Consider the following 20232-nt stretch of genomic DNA (forward strand, 5'->3'; position numbering starts at 1 on the left):
CATGTCGGTCCTGGGATTGAGATGCTGACGACTTCTGCTCCTCGGACCTGCCTGATCCATCCTGGTGCCCTGTGTCTGGTTGGAGTCTCATCGCATCGCTCCTGTGAAGGACGGCCCCATGTGGACAGTTGAAAGTCACACTTTAGGACTGCAGTTTTCATGAACAGTTTTGCACTCAAGTTTCCATCAATGAAGAGTTTATAACATCAATGAAACTGACTTCATGTTAAAACTGTTATAGTCATGTTGTCTGCTGTTGCCCAGATGAGGACAGGTTTGCTTTAGAGTCTGGTTCCTCTCAAGGTTTTTTCCTCATGTCATCTGAGGGAGATTTTCCTTGCCACTGTCGCCACAGGCTTGCTCATTGGGGAAAGATTAGGCATAAAATTAGCTCATGTTTTAAGTTGTTCAAATTCTGTAAAGCTGCTTTGTGGTGATGTTTATTGTTAAAAGCACTATACAAATAAACTTGACTTGACAAGCCACGAGCAAGCACACACATACTGGGACAAAACACAATGGCTTAAAGTGGTTCTACAGACAGATACTCCAATCTCTGCTGTGGATCTTTGCAGGTCCTTCAGTGTTGCCTTTGGTGTCTTTGTTGCATCTCTGATTAATGCCTTCCTTGTCTGGTCTATGAGTTTTGGTGGGCAGTCTTCTCTTGTCAAATGCATTCCGCACTACCTCATCTTAACAGCTGCTAGTTGGTTTATACTGTTTATTTCATGTTTCTTGTTTACCTGCTATACCTCAAGTGCCCTTGACTGTTTGGTTATTTGAACCAATTTGTGTGTGTGTGTATATATATATATATGTGTATGTGTGTGTGTGTATATATATATATATATATATATATATATATATATATATATATATATATATATATATATATATATATATATATATAAAAATGAGTGTTTAGTCTACGTCTAGTTCATATCTAGACTGTTTATATTGTCTGAGTGTTTAGTCTGTCTTGTTCTTATCTAGTGTTTACACTGTTTATATTGTCTGAGTGTTTAGTCTGTCTTGTTCTTATCTAGTGTTTATACTGTTTATTTATACTGTTTATATTGTTTGTTTTTTTCAATTATTCTATTTTTATTTATTGCATTGCCTGTTTGCACCGTGGGTCAGAGAGGACTGATATTTCATCTGTGCTGTATGTCGAGCATGTATAGCATATTTGACAATAAAGTTGACTTGACTTGTCAGGTTTGTAGTAGTCCCATGTTCTTTCCATTTTGGTAATATGGATTTAATGGTGCTCTGTGGGATATTCAATTTTTTTTTTTTTTTTTTTAATGACCCAACCCTGATCTATGCTTCTCCACAACTTTGTCTCTGACCTGTTTGGAGTGCTCCTTGGCTTTCATGTTACTTGCTTAGTGTCAGTAATGTGATAGAAAGCGCCATTTCCAATCAGACTACAAGTCAAGTGAAGTTATTTTTGATAGCACTTTTAACAATAGACATTGTCGCAAAGCAGCTTTACAGAATTTTAATGACTTTAACATGAGCTAATTTTATCCCTAATCCATCCCTATAGATTAGTAGACTAGTCTATCTAGACTTCAAACATGGCTGATCTGAACTACGACACCCTCAGAATCACAGCACCCTCTATTGCCTGTCTATTAATTACACCTGTCACTCATTTCCTGGTTAATCAGCCCACGCTATATACAGTTAGGTCCACATATATTTGGACACTGACACAAATTTTGTTTTTTACCTGTTTACTGAAACATATTCAGGTTATAGTTATATAATGGACATGGAGATAAAGTCCAGACTTTCAGCTTTCATTTGAGGGTATCCACATTAAAATTCGATGAAGGGTTTAGGAGTTTCAGCTGCTTAACATGTGCCACCCTGTTTTTAAAGGGACCAAAAGTATTTGGACAATTGACTCAAAGGCTATTTCATGGACAAGTGTGGGCAATTCCTTCGTTATGTCATTCTCAATTAAGCAGATAAAAGGCCTGTAGTTGATTTCAGGTGTGGTGCTTGCATTTGGAAGATTTTGCTGTGAAGAAAACATGCGTTCAAAGGAGCTCTCCATGCAGGTGAAACAAGCTATCCTTAAGCTGCGAAAACAGAAAGAAACCCATCTGAGAAATTGCTACAATATTAGGAGTGGCAAAATCTACAGTTTGGTACATCCTGAGAAAGAAAGAAAGCACTGGTGAACTCATCAATGCAAAAAGACCTGGACGCCCACAGAAGACAACAGTGGTGGATGATTGCAGAATAATTTCCATGGTGAAGAGAAACCCCTTCACAACAGCCAACCAAGTGAACAACACTCTCCAGGAGGTACGGTAGGCATATCAATATCCAAATCTACCATAAAGAGAAGACTGTATGAAAGTAAATACAGAGGGTTCACTGCACGGTGCAAGCCACTCATAAGCCTCAAGAATAAAAAGGCTAGATTGGACTTTGCTAAAAAACATCTAAAAAAGCCAGCACAGTTCTGGAAGAACATTCTTTGGACAGATGAAACCAAGATCAACCTCTACCAGAATGATGGAAAGAAAAAAGTATAGCAAAGGCATGGTACAGCTCATGATCCAAAGCATACCACATCATCTGTAAAACACTGCAGAGGCAGTGTGATGGCTTAGGCATGCATGGCTGCCAGTGGCACTGGGTCACTAGTGTTTACTGATGATGTGACACAGGACAGAAGCAGCCAGATGAATTCTGAGGTATTCAGACATACTGTGTGCTCAAATTCAGCCAAACTGATTGGTCAGCGTTTCATAATACAGATGGACAATGACCCAAAACATAAAGCCAAAGCAACCCAGGAGTTTATTAAAGCAAAGAAGTGGAATATTCTTGAATGGCCAAGTCAGTCACCTGATCTCAACCCAATTGAGCATGCATTTGACTTGTTAAAGACTAAACTTCAGACAGAAAGGCCCACAAACAAACAGCAACTGAAAACTGCTGCAGTAAAGGCCTGGCAGAGCATTAAAAAGGAAGAGAAACAGCGTCTGGTGATGTCCATGAGTTCAAGACTTCAGGCAGTCATTGCCAGCAAAGGGTTTTCAACCAAGTATTAGAAATGAACATTTTATTTACAATTATTTAATTTGTCCAATTACTTTTGAGCCCCTGAAATGAAGGGATTGTGCTTAAAAAATGCTTTAGTTCCTCACATTTTTATGCAATCATTTTGTTCAACCCACTGAATTAAAGCTGAAAGTCTGAACTTCAACTGCATCTGAATTGTTTTGTTCAAAATTAATTGTGGTAATGTACAGAACCAAAACTAGAAAAATGCTGTCTCTGTCCAAATATTTATGGACCTAACTGTAAACACCTCTCCCACACTCACTCAATGTGAAGTATCGTTCAGTGTCTTACCTGTCATACTGAGCCTTTTTATTCTGCCTACCTTATCGTGTTCTCAACCCCCGTTATTGTCTTGTTCTCGTTTCTCTTTAGTCTAGCCCTTATTACTCTGTCTGCTGATCAATCAACTGCTGCCTGTCCCTCGACTTCGATTTCATCTAGTGTTTTGGATTTGTTTGCCAGTCTGAGTTCCCCGCTCTCCCCTGCACATACATCTGTAAGTGCCTGCATCCTGACAGGATACTTCGCCACATATGTATGCAGCAGAGGAGGTGCAGCACACTGCTTTTATCATTCAAGGGAGCCTCTCAAGAGAACATCAGCAGATGCTCGCCGATCTCAACACTAAGATTGCTATTCACATATCAATGAAATACCCCTATCCACTTCCACCTGTGCCCTCTGCATTGGAACAACTCCACAGTGCCATGATCTTCTCCAAGCTTGACCTACGCAGTGCCTACAACCTGGTCCGCATCTGCGAAGGCAACGAGTGGAAGACCGCCTTCAGTACCAGCGCCGGCCATTTTGAGTACCAGATCATGCCTTATGGCAGACCTGGGCATTTTACGGCCAGCGGGCCACATCCGGCCCTTTGGTTCATTCTGACCGGCCCGCGTAAGGTTAATTAGAAATTACAAAATAAACGTATTTTCTAATCCTCATGCATGGACTGAATGTGCATTGCTTTTACTTTGAAGTTGTGTTCAACAAAAACACAATGCGCACAACATGAACATGACATGAAACCCCACGAAACCTAATCCCACGATAACTACTTCCGTAATTTGTCCAGACCAACCACAAACTTGAATGTCATCCTTCAAACGGTCCAGCCAATCACACAGTGTGACGTCACCAGCAGGCGCCGGAGCCCGAGCCAATCTGTAGATCTGATACCTACACCGAATCGACTGATGATCATCTGTCAGCTGTGCTTCGCATCTCCACCTCAGACATTCAACCTGACTTTGATGCACTCGTTAAAGACCAACAGAGACTAGATTTCTCTCACTGAACAAATAAAAAACTGAAAAACACCAAATGAGGTGATTAGATTACAAATGTGGGCATCATTATTATAATATGATGTATCTTGCTTGATATTTGGAGTAGAAAGACAATATTGTGATGTCTTTATTGTGTTTTGGGGTGAATGTGACTGAAAAAAAATGGTACAAACGTTCACATTTTGTTAACCATTGTTTTGGGAAATTTGACTGAATAAACGACATTTTTTGTAAGGCAACCTCGTTTTTTCCATACTCTTACCAGTCTTAGCAGCTTGTAAAAACAATGTTATTTATTGCTTTATATAAAGAAATACAATTAATATTATGCAGAATTTAGTTCAGCCTTTTGGTCCGGCCCGCCACAAAATTTTCTGTTTCTCATGTGGCCCCATGGAAAAAATAATTGCCCACCCCTGCCTTAGAGGAATGGAGGCACTGGTTGGAGGGGGCCATACACCCCTTTGTCATTTTCACTGATCATAAAAACCTCAAGTATCTCAAGAAGGCAAAGAGACTGAACCCACACCAAGCCCAATGGGTACTGTTCTTCACCTGTTTCAACTTCATGATATCCTATCGTCCTGGCACCAAGAACACCAAAGCTGATCCCCCATCATGCATCTTCTGCCTGTCTTTTCATGACCAGGAACCTCATCCCATCCTGACACCTGAATGCTTCATCTAGGCAATCACTTGGGACTTCAACAAGGAGATAAGGGACTCACAACCACAGAATCCTCCAGTCAACTGCCCACTGGGCTGCCTGTATGTCCCTAATCATCTCAGGAGCAGACTCATCACATGGACACATACTTCTCCTGCCACTGGTCATCCCAGCAGCCATCGTACCCACCAACTGCTGCAAAACAAGTACTAGTGGGAGAACATGCTGATTGAGATCATTCATTTCATCTCTTCATGCACCGAGTGTGCTCAAGCCAAGGTCCCTCGAACTCCTCCAGCTGGCAAACTATGCCCTCTTCCTGTGCCTCAGGGACCATGGTCCCACCTGGCAATTGACTTCATCACTGACCTGCTGCCATCCCAAGGCAACTCCACAGTTTTGGTCATCATTGACCATTTCTCCAAGGTGCTGAGACTCATCCCGTTATCCAGCCTACCCACAGCATTTCAGACCGCTGAATTATTGTTCCAGCATGTGTTCCGATAGTTCAGCATCCCAGAAGACAGTCAGTGACCATGGCCCTCAGTTCATCTCTCGTCTGTGGGCCAGCTTCATGGAGCGGCTAGGGGTCTCGGTGAGCCTCACTTTGGGATAGCATCCCCAGTCAAATGGCCAGGTAAAGAGAGCCAAACAAGAAATAGGATGTTTCCTCAGAATCTTCTGCCCGATTCATCCCATGGGCCAAATACGCGCAAAACTCTCTCAAGCACTCAGCCACACAACTTACACCCTTCCAGTGTATGCTTGGCTACTAACCTCCCCTGTTTCCTTGGGATGACTCTCCAGCATGGGTACAGGCCGTGGAAGAGTGGTTCACCCATAGCCAGTCGATTTGGGAGGAAGTTCACCAACGCATCACGTTAGTTAATGCCAAGTACAAGGAATACACCGATAAGCACTGGAGCAACAACCCCAAGTACTCTCCTGGCAATCAGGTATGGGTGTCTACCAGGGACCTTACAGAACTCAACACATGCTGAAAATTACAGGCATGCTACATCAGACCATACAAGGTGCTCCGACGCATCAACAAAGCTTCCTATAGACTTGAGCTCCAACTTCACAGTCATCTGTCACCCACCTTCCATGTCTCCTGCCTCAAACTCTCCATCCAGGGTCCCCTGTCTGAGAACAGGCCCACCCCCGACCACCTGTCTCCTGGCCCAGAAGGAGAACCCATCTACCAGGTAAATCGGATCCTAGACTCTAGACGTAGAAGTGGTCAGCAAGAGTACCTGGTAGATTGGGAGGGCTATGGACCAGAGGAACAAAGCTGGGTGGGAGCTAAGGACATCCTAGACCAGGGGTGGGCAAACTTTTTGGCTCAGGGGCCACATTGACTTTTGAAATTTGCCAGGCGGGCCGGGCCAACACCAAATTCATACATATCGAACATAAACCGGAAAAGCTTTAGTGTTATTGTAAGGCCTTCACTGACAGAGACCCAAATGCAGATCAGATTGACATTTATTTTAGTTCTCAGTCAACAAAAGCAGAGCAGAAAAATGCTTGCAGTTCAATAGATTGGCACTGGATCCATCCAGAAAAGTAACACACACACACACACACACACACACACACACACACACACACACACACACGTGACAGTAAGAAAAGTAGCACACTTAATTCTTAAATTACATCTTTGAGCTGCCAGGATGAGTAGGATGCCAGTGTATTTGTATATTTGTATCATTTTATACATACAACTAAATTGCATATCATTAAATTGAACTAAATTACATATCAGTACATATCATTTTTGTACATTTCACTGAACTCGTAGATTTACACCTGAGTGGTTTTTTTTAACCATCCACTTCCAGCCTGCCAGTACAACCAACCACCATTAGTAGGAGAGGCACCACACCATTCCAAAATGTTTGCAGTTCAACAGTTTGGGTACCACACCATGCCAACATGTTTGCAGTTCAACAGTTTGGGTACCACACCATGCCAACATGTTTGCAGTTCAGTGGTTTGGCACTGGATCCATCCAGCCCACAAAATCAAACAAAACAGCTCAAGAAAGCAAAAAAACTCCAAACTGGTTTTCAGGTTCAAAGTCACTCACTGAAATATTTCCAGTCCTCAAAAAATCAAAACACAGGTTCCAAACAGGTTTTCATTTTCCAAAAGGCCACTCATAGATCAGAATAACCTCCACAGGCAAAAGTCCAGGAACAGATATAAGCAGAAGCAAGGTCAGCTGCTCATAATACACCTATAATAGCAGACAGGGACATAAATGAGGGGCGGAGCAGACACCCAAAAGCACATGGTACTTAAAAACAAACACCAGCACTACAGCAGCCACCCACGACAACCAAAATTACTAAGAGTTATACTTTTTACGTCTGTAAACATGTGACTACCATCTTATTACAGCTCCAACATAGTTTTAAAAAGAGAAAGTGTTAATACTCACATTCACTCAGCAACCGCTGAGCTGTATTCGTCCGTGCTTGCGCTGACTGGTTGTTAGCATAATTAGCATGCTTGGAGGAAAAGTGCCGTTTGATGTTATATTCCTTTAAAACTGCAACGGTTTCTTTGCAAATAAGGCATACAGCCTTTGATCGGACTTCAGCAAAAAATATTTAGTTGTCCATTCTTTATTGAACACCCTGCACTCACTGTCCACTTTTCTTTTTTTAGGACCACTCATTGTAAAGTTTTATCCTGTGTTCTCGAGATCATCAGTGGCACGGGCGCCAGAATGACTTCCATGGCACGCGCTGCACCACTCTGCAAATGTAATCTCGCGTGAATACGACTGACTGGAAAGACGGATCTCTAGAACACCTGTCTATGTGATAACACTGACGCTTATAGTTTATAGATCTGCTCAATCGTGTTTATATGATTGTCTTCCGCAGGCCGGATTAAAAACGCCAACGGGCCGGATGTGGCCCGCGGGCCGTAGTTTGCCCACGTCTGTCCTAGACCCTCTCCTTATTCAAGAATTTCACAACCAACCCCCCAACAAGCTCGCATCCAGAAGGAGGGGGCATCCTAGGAAGAAGGTAGCTCCTGGAGGGAGTTCCTCGGGGGGGAACATGACAGAGCATGCCACTTCCAGTCAGACTACAAACATGGCCGATCTGAACTACAACACCCAAGAACAGCAGCACCCTCTATTGCTTGTCTATTAATTACACCGGTCACTCATTTCCTGGTTAATCAGCCCACGCGATATAAACACCTTTCCCACACTCACTCAATGCAAAGTATCATTCAGTGTCTTATCGTGTTATCAACCCTTGTTATTGTCTCATTCCTCTTTAATCTAGCCCTTATGACTCTGTCTGCCAACTGATCGACCCCTGCCTGTCCCTCAACTTCAATTTCGTCTAGCATTTTGGATTTGTTTGCCAGTCTGCGTTCCCCACTCTCCCTTGTACATACATCCGTAAGTGCCTGCATCTTGACACTTAGAAGTGTTGCAGAATCAAGATCCTTCCAGAACAGGTTGATTTACACAGACATCATGTGACAAATCATGTGACACTTTGATTGCACACAGGTGGATCACAATCAGCTAATTATGTGACTTATGAAGTTAATTGGTTGGACCAGGTCTTATTTAGGGGTTTCATACAAAAGTGGGTGAATACCTATGCAGACTCCAGATTTCTGTTTTTCATCTTAATTACTGTTTGGGTCACAATAAAAAAAAAAATTCACACCTTTAAAGTGGTAGGCATGTTGTGTAAATCAAATGGTGCTACTACCCCCCCCCCCCCCCCCCCAAAAAAAAATCCATTTTAATTCCAGTTTGTAATGCGACAAAACAGGACAAACACCAAGGAGGGTGAATACTTTTGCAAGACATTGTATCTGGGATGGAGTGATTGCATATAGTTTTTTAGTTACCCAGATTGTCGACTAAATTTCTATCGCCGTTGCTTGCCTTTCACCATAAAATGGAACCTTATACTTACATGTTGTGGTGGCATTCACACTCCTTTGGTCGAACTTTTTTCAGATGGCTTTTGACCTCTCTAAGGTTCTTTATTTTGGAGTGTAGTGTCTCAATCTGTTGATAAAGAAAGAAAGATGGAATGTGCACATGACCATATTCTCTTTGTGAAAGTATTAAAAAATTACTTCAGTAATGATGTACAATCCAACCTCATGTTCAATGTGTAGTTTATGGTCTTTCCATGCCTGGAGTGATTTGTACATTCCACCATCACATAACACTGTGTCATTTATCAATATTGAACACCTAAAACAAGCACTATACTGAAATTTTGAACATACTCAAAAACTACAAGGCTAAGCTATATAAACCTTTACAAATGAACAATGAGTATATTTATTCACATATCCTATTCAAAACCCTGTCTGAGTCTAACCTGTAGGTGACTTTTAGGGCTGTGTGTGGTTTGAGGTTATTGGTTATAGGTTCCATTCCACTAAATTCTTCATAACCTCCATAAACTGTCTTTTTCCTGCCCAGTCTGGGGATGATGGTATTTGTTACAATGGGTTGGTAACCCTTTTCCAGATCCAGAGTGTACATAGTACTGTCCAAGTGAGGTGGGAGCGAACGGGCCCGACGATTCTGAGACAAAGTCTTCTTTGACTTCATTTCTGGAACAAAGGAATAAAATGTTATATGATTATTTCTTATGTAAAATGTCTCATATTATGTGATATTCAGCCCTGATTCAAAAAAAGTTTTGTGTAATATGTAAATAAAAACAGCATGTAATGATTTGCAAATTCTTTTCAACCTATATTCAATTGAATACAATACTGTATTGAATACAATACAATACAAACTGACAAACTTTTTTTTTTTTGGTAAATATATATTCATTCTGAATTTGATGTCTGTAATATGTTCCAAAAAGTTGAGACGGGACATGTTTACCACAATATCACCTTTTCTTTTAACAAAGCTCAGTAAGCATTTGGGAACTGAGGACACTAACTGCTGAAGTTTTGAACATGAAATTCTTTTCCATTCTTGCTTGATATACAACTTCAATTGCTCAACAGTCAGTGTCTCTGTCATATTTTGTGCTTCATAATGTGCCAAACATTTTCAATGGGAGGCAGGCAGGCCAGTTTAACACCCACGCTCTTATTATGAAGCCACACTGTCGTAACGTGCAGAATGTGGTTTGGCATTGTCTTCTGAGAATAAGCAGGGACATCCCTGAAAAAGACATTGTCTGGATGACAGCATATGTTGCTCCAAAACTTTATGTACCTTTCAGCAATAAAGCTGCTTTCACAGATGTGGAAGGTACTTCTGCCATGGGCCTTAACACAGTCCCAGACCACCACAGATATTGACAACAATATTGATGGTCCTCTTCTTTTTAAGACTGGAGGACACAGCATCCATGATTTCCAAAAACAATTAGAAATGTGGACTCGTCAGACCACAGCACACTTTTCCACTTTGCATCAGTTCATCTCAGATGAGCTTGGGCCCAGAGAATTCAGTGGCATTTCTGGATGGTCTGGATATATGACTCTCTCTTTGCATGGTAGATGCAGCAATGAATTGTGTTTCTCAACAACAGTTTTCCAAAGTGTTCCAGAGCCTATATTGTGATATCCTTTATACAATCATGCCAGTTTTTAATGCAGTGCCACCTGAGATCTCAAAGGTAACAGGCATTCAGTGTTGGTTTTTGGCTTTGGCCCTTACATGCAGAGATTTCTCTGGATTCTCTGAATCTTTTGATATTATGGATCATCACTGGTGAAATCCCTAAATTCTTTGCAAGTGTACATTGAGAAACGTTATTCTTAAACTGTGTGATTATTTGTTTTTCAGAAAGAAGTTAACCTTGCCCCATCCTTGCTTCTTAATGACTGAGCCTTTCCAATTACCAATTAACCTGCTTACCTGTACTGTAGAATGTTCCAAATAGGTGTTTTTTGACCATTCCACAACTTTCCCAGTCTTTTGTTGCTCCTGTCCTAACTTTTTTTGGAATGTGTTGCAGGCATCAAATTCAAAATGAGTGTACAGTGCTCAGCGTAAATGAGTACACCCCCTTTGAAAAGTAACATTTTAAACAATCTCTCATTGAACACAATTTCCAAAATATTGACAAGACAAAGTTTAATATAACACATGTTTAACTTATAACATGAAAGTAAGCTTAATCATATAACTTAGATTACACATTTTTCCAGTTTTACTCAAATTAGGGTGGTGCAAAAATGAGTACGCCCCACAACAAAAACTACTACATCTAGTACTTTGTATGGCCTCCATGATTTTTAATGACTGCACCAAGTCTTCTAGGCATGGAATGAACAAGTTGGCGACATTTTGCAACATCAATCTTTTTCCATTCTTCAACAATGACCTCTTTTAGTGACTGGATGCTGGATGGAGAGTGATGCTCAACTTGTCTCTTCAGAATTCCCCATAGGTGTTCGATTGGGTTCAGATCAGGAGACATACTTGGCCACTGAATCACTTTCAACCTATTCTTCTTCAGAAATCCAACAGTGGCCTTAGATGTGTGTTTAGGATCATTGTCATGTTGGAAAAGTGCACGACGACCAAGGGCACGGAGTGATGGTAGCATCTTCTCTTTCAGTATGGAGCAATACGTCTGTGAATTCATGATACCATCAATGAAATGCAGCTCCCCGACACTAGCAGCACTCATGCAGCCCCACATAAGGACACTGCCACCACCATGGTTCACTGTAGGCACCATGCATTTTTCTTTGCATTCCTCACCTTTGCGACACCATAGTTTCGAAGCCATCAGTTCCAAAAACATTTATCTTGGTCTCATCACTCCAGAGTATAGAGTCCCAGTAGTCTTCATCTTTGTCAGCATGGGCCCTGGCAAACTCTAGGCGGGCTTTTTTGTGCCTGGGCTTTAGGAGAGGCTTCTTTCATTGACGGCATCCATGCATGCCATTCCTCTGCAGTGTATGCCGTATCGTGTCACAGGAAATAGTCACCCCAGTTTGGCTTTCTACTTCTTTAGATAACTGCAGTGAACTTGCATGCCGATTTTCTTCAACCCTTCTCATCAGAAGATGCTCCTGTCGAGGTGTTAACTTCTGTGGACGACCTGGATGTCTCTGTGAGATGATTGCAGTTCCACCTTTCTTAAATTTTTGTACCACTTTTGCTACAATATTCTGACTGATAAGTAAAGCTTTGCTGATCTTCTTGTAGCCTTCACCTTTGTGGTGTAAAGAAATTATTTTCTTTGGGGAATTCTGAAGAGACAAGTTGAGCATCACTCTCCATCCAGCATCCAGTCACTAAAAGAGGTCATTGTTGAAGAATGGAAAAAGATTGATGTTGCAAAATGTCGCCAACTTCTTCATTCCATGCCTAGAAGACTTGGTGCTGTCATTAAAAATCATGGAGGCCATACAAAGTACTAGATGTAGTAGTTTTTGTTGTGGGGCGTACTCATTTTTGCACCACCCTAATTTGAGTAAAACTGAAAAAATGTGTAATCTAAGTTATATAACTTAGATTACACATTTTTTCAGTTTTACTCAAATTAGGGTGGTGCAAAAATGAGTACGCCCCACAACAAAAACTACTACATCTAGTACTTTGTATGGCCTCCATGATTTTTATCATATGATTTTATCATATGATTTTAATCATATGATTAACCTTACTTTCACGTTATAAGTTAAACATATGTTATATTAAACTTTGTCTTGTCAATATTCTGGAAATTGTGTTCAATGAGATATTGTTTAAAATGTTACTTTTCAAAGGGGGTGTACTCATTTACGCTGAGCACTGTATATTTACAAAAACAATTAATTTTATCTATTTGTACATTAAGCATATTGTCTTTGTATTGTATTCAACTGAATATAGGTTGAAAAGGATTTACAAATCATTGCATTATGTTTTTATTCATGTTTTACACAGTGTCCCAACTTTTTTGGAATTGGGGTTGTATATAGTCAAGTCAAGTCAACTTTATTGTCAAATATGCTATACATGCTCGACATACAGCACAGATGAAATATCAGTCCTCTCTGACCCACGGTGCAAACAGGCAATGCAATAAATAAGAATATATATATATATATATATATATATATATATATATATATATATATATATATATATATAAACAGTATAAACACTCTAGATAGGAACTAGATAACACTCAGACAATATAAACAGTATAAAAAAGTATAAACACTAGATAAGAACAAGACAGACTAAACACTCAGACAATATAAACAGTGTAAACACTAGATAAGAACTACACACAGACTAAACATTCAGACAATACAAACAGTATAAACACTCTAGATATGAACTAGACGTAGACTAAACACTCATATATATATATATATATATATATATATATATATACACACACACACATACATATACATACATACACACACACACACAAATTGGTTCAAATAACCAAACAGTCAAGGGCACTTGAGGTATAGCAGGTAAACATGAAACATGAACATAAACAGTATAAACAAACTAGCAGCTGTTAAGATGAGGTAGTGCGGAATAGTATGAGCGAGGTAAAGTGAGATGTGCGGTAAAGTGAGATGTGCAGTCCCTGAGTTCAGTGTGTTAATGAACGATGAGATGTGTGTGTGTGTGTGTGTGTGTGTGTGTGTGTTGGGGGGGGGACATTCAACTGTAGTAGTGTTTATCACAACAACTGAAGCCAAATACTTTTTCTGTACAAATACTTAGATTTGCCAATGGCTCTGAGACAAACATTTATTTAAATGAATATTCACATAGGATGTTTCAGACATACTTTTATAACTGAGCATCTTCCTAATCTTGAAAGGCACATTAGGCTCACAGTTACAGTACTGTGGAGGGGACTCAGGCCTGTACAGATGAGCATTACTAGCCATAATGCCCTTAACATGTGGAACATAGCGATATGCTGTTCTCTTACACTTATGAAGTCTTAGCATACCCGAGGAGTCCAAAACACACTGCCATTTCTGCAGATAGAAGGAAACAGAAAGTGTGAGTGTGTGGTCACTCAAATGTGTGTGTGTATGTGCATGCATTTTACTTTACACACCTGCCCAGGCTGCTCACAAGGGGTCTGATGATCTGTTTTCTGGCAGAGCTCTAAAACACGCTGGTATTTAGGCAGTGAATTCTCCCAGGCCCCCTCTTTTCCACTGGCCAACTTATGCAAAGGCTTACTGTGCAGTTAAAGGGATAGTACACTAACTAAAACCTACAGTTATTTTAGAAGTTGATTGTAATACATCAATATTTTATTTTGTGTCTTTGTAAGTGGAATTTATCATGCATGTTTATGGATTAAGTTGGATTCTTTTTGTCTGGGATACATTTTAAGTTCTTTAATAAGCAGATATGTCCCCTATCCCCAGTCAATACTTACCCTCTTTCTACCAGGAAAGAGTCTCTCCACACTTTACCCTTTTTGTTAAACTGAAACCTGAAAAGAGACAGATATTAGGTAAACTGCAATATAAGCAAATTACAGATATTTTTACATTCAATGTTTGAACCTAAGTTTAATTAATGATCGCACAAATGCATTGCTGATAGCTGAAGTAAAACCGTAATAGTATGCCTTTGGAAGTTGTACCTGTTGATTGGTTTGTCAATCTCCAGCAGCTTGAGAATTGATTTTCCATCTATGTCCACAGGAATGTCAACTCCAGCCATATCAAGAAGAGTGGGTGCTAAGTCAATATTGAGAACTATATGGGAGTTACTGAAAAAAGATAAGAAAACTTAACATTTGCCAAGTTTCTAAAAGACTGAAATCTTTATTACATTTTACTGTTTTCAAACATATTCACTGAATCAACTTCTGATGGCATCATATGAACACAAATGGAGGTTTTATTTCACCACTCCTAACCACCAGAAATAGTGTATAACTCCTGAATACCAGATTGGTCATGTGTGCATATATGATGTGATTCTCCAACAAAGAAATGTTGTGATATATGACTCCGTATTTGTCACAAACACTACAATCATATTCCCTGTCACCTTCTCATCTGTAAATAGGTGAGACTACATGAATAGTGTATGCATCTATAATAAGCTTGTGGCAGTTGGAGATATAGTACATACATAGGATTTCCTGTCCTATGAAGCTGGGGAAAGCCTGTTCTTATTCATGTCTACTTTAGTGAGTGCACTTTTCTATGATATTTCAAGCATTACTTGTAGAATTCTACTTGGGTCCATAGGACCCACTAGTACTGAGTTGATAGTAACAGAGTGGATATTCCCACTCTGTTACTATCACACTAGAATTTGCTAAGCTTGCGTTTTTTAACTGGATTGGCAATAAATTACATCCCTTTTGTTAAGTTAGTATTTCCTCAAAAGATATGCCTGCTTTTCTGCACTCAGGTATAATTTCCCCCATAGTCATTATCAAGTTGTCTGTGTGGTTGTGCAGATTCTCCAACTTGAAAAGAGATTTGAAACATCTACTTGGAAATTAAAACTGAATTTCACTCAATGACCAGAAGAGTCATTTCCTTTTTCCTCTTTTTTCCCTTTTTTATTTTGATTTCAGCAGATCAGCTCCTTTGCATCCATTGCATTGATTGCAGAACAGTTAGCTTCAATTAGCAGGTTGCAATAGCTAGTGGTCATTAGCTGATAGCAGTTGGTCAGTTAGGTAACTAATAGGTCAAATAGGTAAAAAATCTTTAGATAAAACAGAAAGAAAAGACAATGTATACATGAGCTATTACACACAATATACACCAGTAAACAGACATTAATATGAACAAACATGCAATAGTATTAAGCTTAAATATTACATTGCAGTAGAAATTTATCATTTAACACTCATAATATTAAGCATTAAAAATACACATGCAATTTACTTCTGCACAACAATAGACATTGCACCTTTAAATTGCACAAGCCCATTAGCTAGCAAGCCAATTTCTCCTTTAAACTATTAGCATTACAGTTAAAACACAATGCATCAAACTGCAACAGTTAACCAAACATTCTCTCACAATGCTTATTACAAACAGAATGCAGTTTGCCCTCATTTACAAATAACATTATACCGACACCATAGTGCTTTCACTTGGCAAACACATTAGCAAACAGAGCTACAACCACTGACACCAAATGCTACTCTCATTCAATTATCAGATGCCATGACAAATTGGTTCGGTAACAACAGCAAACTTCGTAAAACCCAGGATTTCAAGTTCAGCTTCTTACCGGCTGTCTCTCCAGTCTTTGTAGATGTTCAAATTCTGCACGATCAGCATTGTTGTTAAGAAGCTGCTAAAAATGTTATCAGTGCAGTGATCAGTCTACGGATCACTGCACTGATAACATTTTTAGCAGCTTCTTAACAACAATGCTGTCCGAACAGCATCTATTCTAGCATGGTTCTTGATTGCACACCTGTAACTTCCAGGTATATGTATATGACATCATGTGCCGGTTTGAGTACACTGGACAGTAATTAAGCTGGTTGCTTCTTCTGTTTTGTTCTCAGTATGCTGACGTTTGACTAGTGAATCATCATCATCACCTCTTTATTGTTTTTTTTCCCTGTGCATTCTATATATCCTAAAATCCCCACATTTTCTTAAAACTGTACACCTTAACACCTCCCACTCGATCTTTCCTGTGGACACACTGGGGAGATTTCCACTTCAAAGTTAAACTCAATCATCATCATCTTTGCCAAATGTACCTCTAACTTGATTGGACCATTTGTCCTTCAACAGGCAGCAGGACAACCAACTGCCGGACATCCCTATGAAGGATGGTGGCTTGGGCCTTCTTCTTTTGTACATCCTGGCTTGAAGATCTTGTTTTCACCTTCTACACTTTGGTACCAGAGACACAATATCTTGGGAAGATTCTGACATCCACATATCTCACAATGCCCTTGCTGTCTGGATTGATGCTGATGACAATGCCAAGCTTAAACTGTCCCCTCAGTGCATTTTGGTCGCATAACCACACAATGTCCCCAATAGCAATGTTTCTCTTTACAATATGCCACTTACTTCTTAGAACCAGTTTGGTACCAGCAAGTTGACTCCAGCACCTCCAAAAGTTGGTCACCTCTGACTGCACTGCTCGGAGTCTTTTATAAGGGTAGCTAGTAAAGTCAAAGGTCTTCACATCTCCATGCTGGGATGCTCGTCCAGGCAGGAGAGAATTGGGTGTGACATATTGAATGCAGTCTTTCTGATTCTGTATTCTAGCATCAACTGGATGCTCATTTGCAAGGTTAGCCGCTATGCAAAGAGTCATCTGTAGCTCAATGGAGACTCCTTCCCTAGACTCTGGAGCGCCCTCTTTACAATTCATACAGCAGCTTCTGTGGCACCGTTTCTATGTGGAGAATCAGCTGGGTGGACCTTCCACATCAATTTAGTCCCATTTTTCGCTGCAGTCTCCTCCAGGGCTGCTTTGTTCTGGCCATCCAAGAATCTGTAGAGCTCCTCCAAGACTGGCTTTGCCCTCACGAAATTAGTACCTGGATCTGGCCAGATCTTTCTTGGATACCCTTGGATTGCTGTAAACCTTTGATAGGCCATCAAAAAGCCTTCAGTTGACAGAATTTGCTAGCATCACATGTATGGGTCTGCTGGCCATACAGCAAAAGATGACACCCCAGACCTTTAACGTCACACTTTTCTCGACATCATCTCTCACTTGGTAAGGTCTGAAGAGGTCTACTGCAGTGAACTCAAATCAAGGGTGTAGGTTTGGTCTCAGCTTTGGTAGGGACAATACCAATCCCCCCTCCCCAACACCAATCCTCTGCTGAACTACTTACTTAACCACCCATACTATTACATGCACAAGTAGAGCATAATACATATGATATGATGACATAATGCTGAACAATTTAAAGCTTTATTTACTATTTCTAATGACAAACACTGCAAATGGTATGTAAAGTTCGAGTACAGTTGAACAAACAAATAGTGACATATTGAGCTGATAAAACAAAATTGTACCCGGAATGAATAATCTATTCTATACATAATATTCAAACATTCCAAATAGATGCCTCCATCTGTCATTCACAGACACAAACTGTTGGCCTAGATCTTCAAGATCTATTAGGTCAAGTTCCATTTGATGCACATGGCATACACTTACATTGTTAAGGCGCTGCTGTGTCATGGTAGATCTTAACCAGTTTTTTAGCCTTTTCAGTGCACTAAAACTTCGTTCAGCTTCAGCTGAGGCCACAGGGACAACCAACAAAAGCTTAACAAGCTTCTCAACCTCATCAAACAAGCCTCTTACTTCACTATGCATCCCTCTCAGGATATCTGCAGCTTCTCCAATGCTTTGAGTGAAACATTGAAAGCTGAACCCTCAAATTCTCCCTATCCATCTCTGGATACTCTCCAATCACATCACTCATTTTCCCTGTGAGGAGCACATTCTCCCCCTCCTAGAACTACCACCTTATTGTGGTGGAGGGGTTTGTGTGCTTGAATAATCCTAGGAGCTATGTTGTCGGGGGCATTATGCCCCTGTCAGGGTTTCCCAAGGCAGACAGGTCCTAGGTGACAGGCCAGACCAAGAGCAGTTCACCAAAACCCCTATGGAGAAAAAACCAAAGACCGTGACGTCGCCCGGGATGACGCAGCCGGGGCCCCACCCTGGAGCCAGGCCCGGGGGTGGGGCTCGTATGCAAGCGCTTGGTGGCCGGGCCTTTGCCCATGGGGCCCGGCCAGGCTCAGCCTGAAGAGGTGACGTGGGCCCGACCTCCTGTGGGTTCACCACCCACAGAGGTAGCAGTAGGGGACTGGTGCAGTGTGGATTGGGTGGCAGTCGAAGGCAGGGGCCTCGACAACCTGATACCCGGACACAGCGGCTGGCTGTTGGGACATGGAATGTCACTTCGCTGGGGGGGGGGGGGGGAGAGCCTGAGCTTGTGCAGGAGGTTGAGAGGTACTGGCTAGAGATAGTCGGGCTCACCTGCACGCACAGCTTGGGCTCTGGAACCCAGTTCCTCGAGAGGGGCTGGACTCTCCACTTCTCTGGAGTCACCTGTAGTGAGCAGCGGCGGGCTGGTATGGGCTTGCTTATAGCTCCCCAGCTCAGCCGCCATGTGTTGGAGTTTACCCCAGTGAACGAGAGGGTCGCCTCTCTGCGCCTTCGGATTGGGGAGAGGGCTCTTGCTGTTGTTTGTGCCTATGGGCCAAATAGCAGTATAGAGTATCTGGCCTTCTTGGAGTCCCTGGGAGAGGTACTGAGGGGTGCTCAGACTGGGGACTCCATTGTGCTACTGGGGGACTTCAATGCTCACGTGGGCGACGACAGTGACACCTGGAGGGGCGTGGTTGGGAGGAACAGCCTCCCCGGTCTGAACCCAAGTGGTGTTTTGTTATTGGACTTCTGTGCTAGTCACGGTTTGTCCATAACAAACACCATGTTCGAGCATAGGGGTGTCCATAAGTGCACGTGGCACCAGGACACCTTAGGTTGGAGGTCGATGATGGACTTTGTAGTCATTTCATCTGATCTCCGGCCCCATGTCTTGGACACTCGGGTGAAGAGAGGGGCTGAGCTGTCAACTGATCACCACCTGGTGGTGAGTTGGATCCACTGGTGGAGGAGGAAGCTGGACAGACCTGGCAGGCCCAAATGTATGGTGAGGGTCTGCTGGGAACGTCTGGCCAAGCACTCTGTTGGGGAGGTCTTTAACTCCCACCTCCGGGAGAGCTTTTCCCAGCTTCCGAGGGAGGCGGGGGACATTGAGTCTGAGTGGACCATGTTCTCTACCTCCATTGTGGATGCAGCTGTTCGGAGCTGTGGCCGCAAGGTCTCCGGTGCCTGTCGTGGCGGCAATCCCCAAACCCGGTGGTGGACACCAGAAGTAAGGGATGCTGTCAAGCTGAAGAAGGAGTCCTATCGGGCCATGTTGACCTCCAGGACTCCTGAGGCAGCTGACGGGTATCAGCAGGCCAGGCGTGCTGCAGCTCGGGCAGTTGCGGAGGCAAAAACTCGGAACTGGGAGGAGTTTGGGGAGGCCATGGAGAAGGACTATCGGTCGGCCTCGAAGAAATTCTGGCAAACTGTCCAGCGCCTCAGGAGGGGGAAGCAGTACTCTGCCAACACTGTTTACAGTGCGGGTGGGGAGCTGTTGACCTTGACTGGGGACATTGTCGGGCGGTGGAAGGAATACTTTGAGG

General features: G+C 41.8%; 1 protein-coding gene across 5 annotated transcripts in view; it reads right to left on the reverse strand.

Moving 5' to 3' along the window:
• Window positions 1–20232, reverse strand: part of sulf2a (sulfatase 2a) — a 194902-nt gene that overhangs the window by 80902 nt on the left and 93768 nt on the right. For 2 of the 5 annotated variants that reach the window (XR_009651642.1, XM_060910253.1), the window contains exons 10-16: window positions 14655–14783; window positions 14445–14501; window positions 14115–14241; window positions 13836–14031; window positions 9429–9666; window positions 9202–9298; window positions 9012–9106 (exon numbers count right to left, since the gene is read on the reverse strand). Coding sequence is in view for 4 of the 5 variants with exons in the window: in XM_060910253.1 (XP_060766236.1) it covers window positions 9012–9106; window positions 9202–9298; window positions 9429–9666; window positions 13836–14031; window positions 14115–14241; window positions 14445–14501; window positions 14655–14783 (939 nt within the window). In the remaining variant the exon portion in view is untranslated. Of the gene's footprint in view, window positions 1–9011; window positions 9107–9201; window positions 9299–9428; window positions 9667–13835; window positions 14032–14114; window positions 14242–14440; window positions 14502–14654; window positions 14784–20232 lie in introns of those variants that run through there. The other 3 variants (XM_060910256.1, XM_060910254.1, XM_060910255.1) reach the window with 3 other exon arrangements.

The sequence above is a fragment of the Neoarius graeffei genome, chromosome 26 (assembly GCF_027579695.1).
Source record: "Neoarius graeffei isolate fNeoGra1 chromosome 26, fNeoGra1.pri, whole genome shotgun sequence".
Lineage (NCBI taxonomy): Eukaryota > Metazoa > Chordata > Actinopteri > Siluriformes > Ariidae > Neoarius > Neoarius graeffei.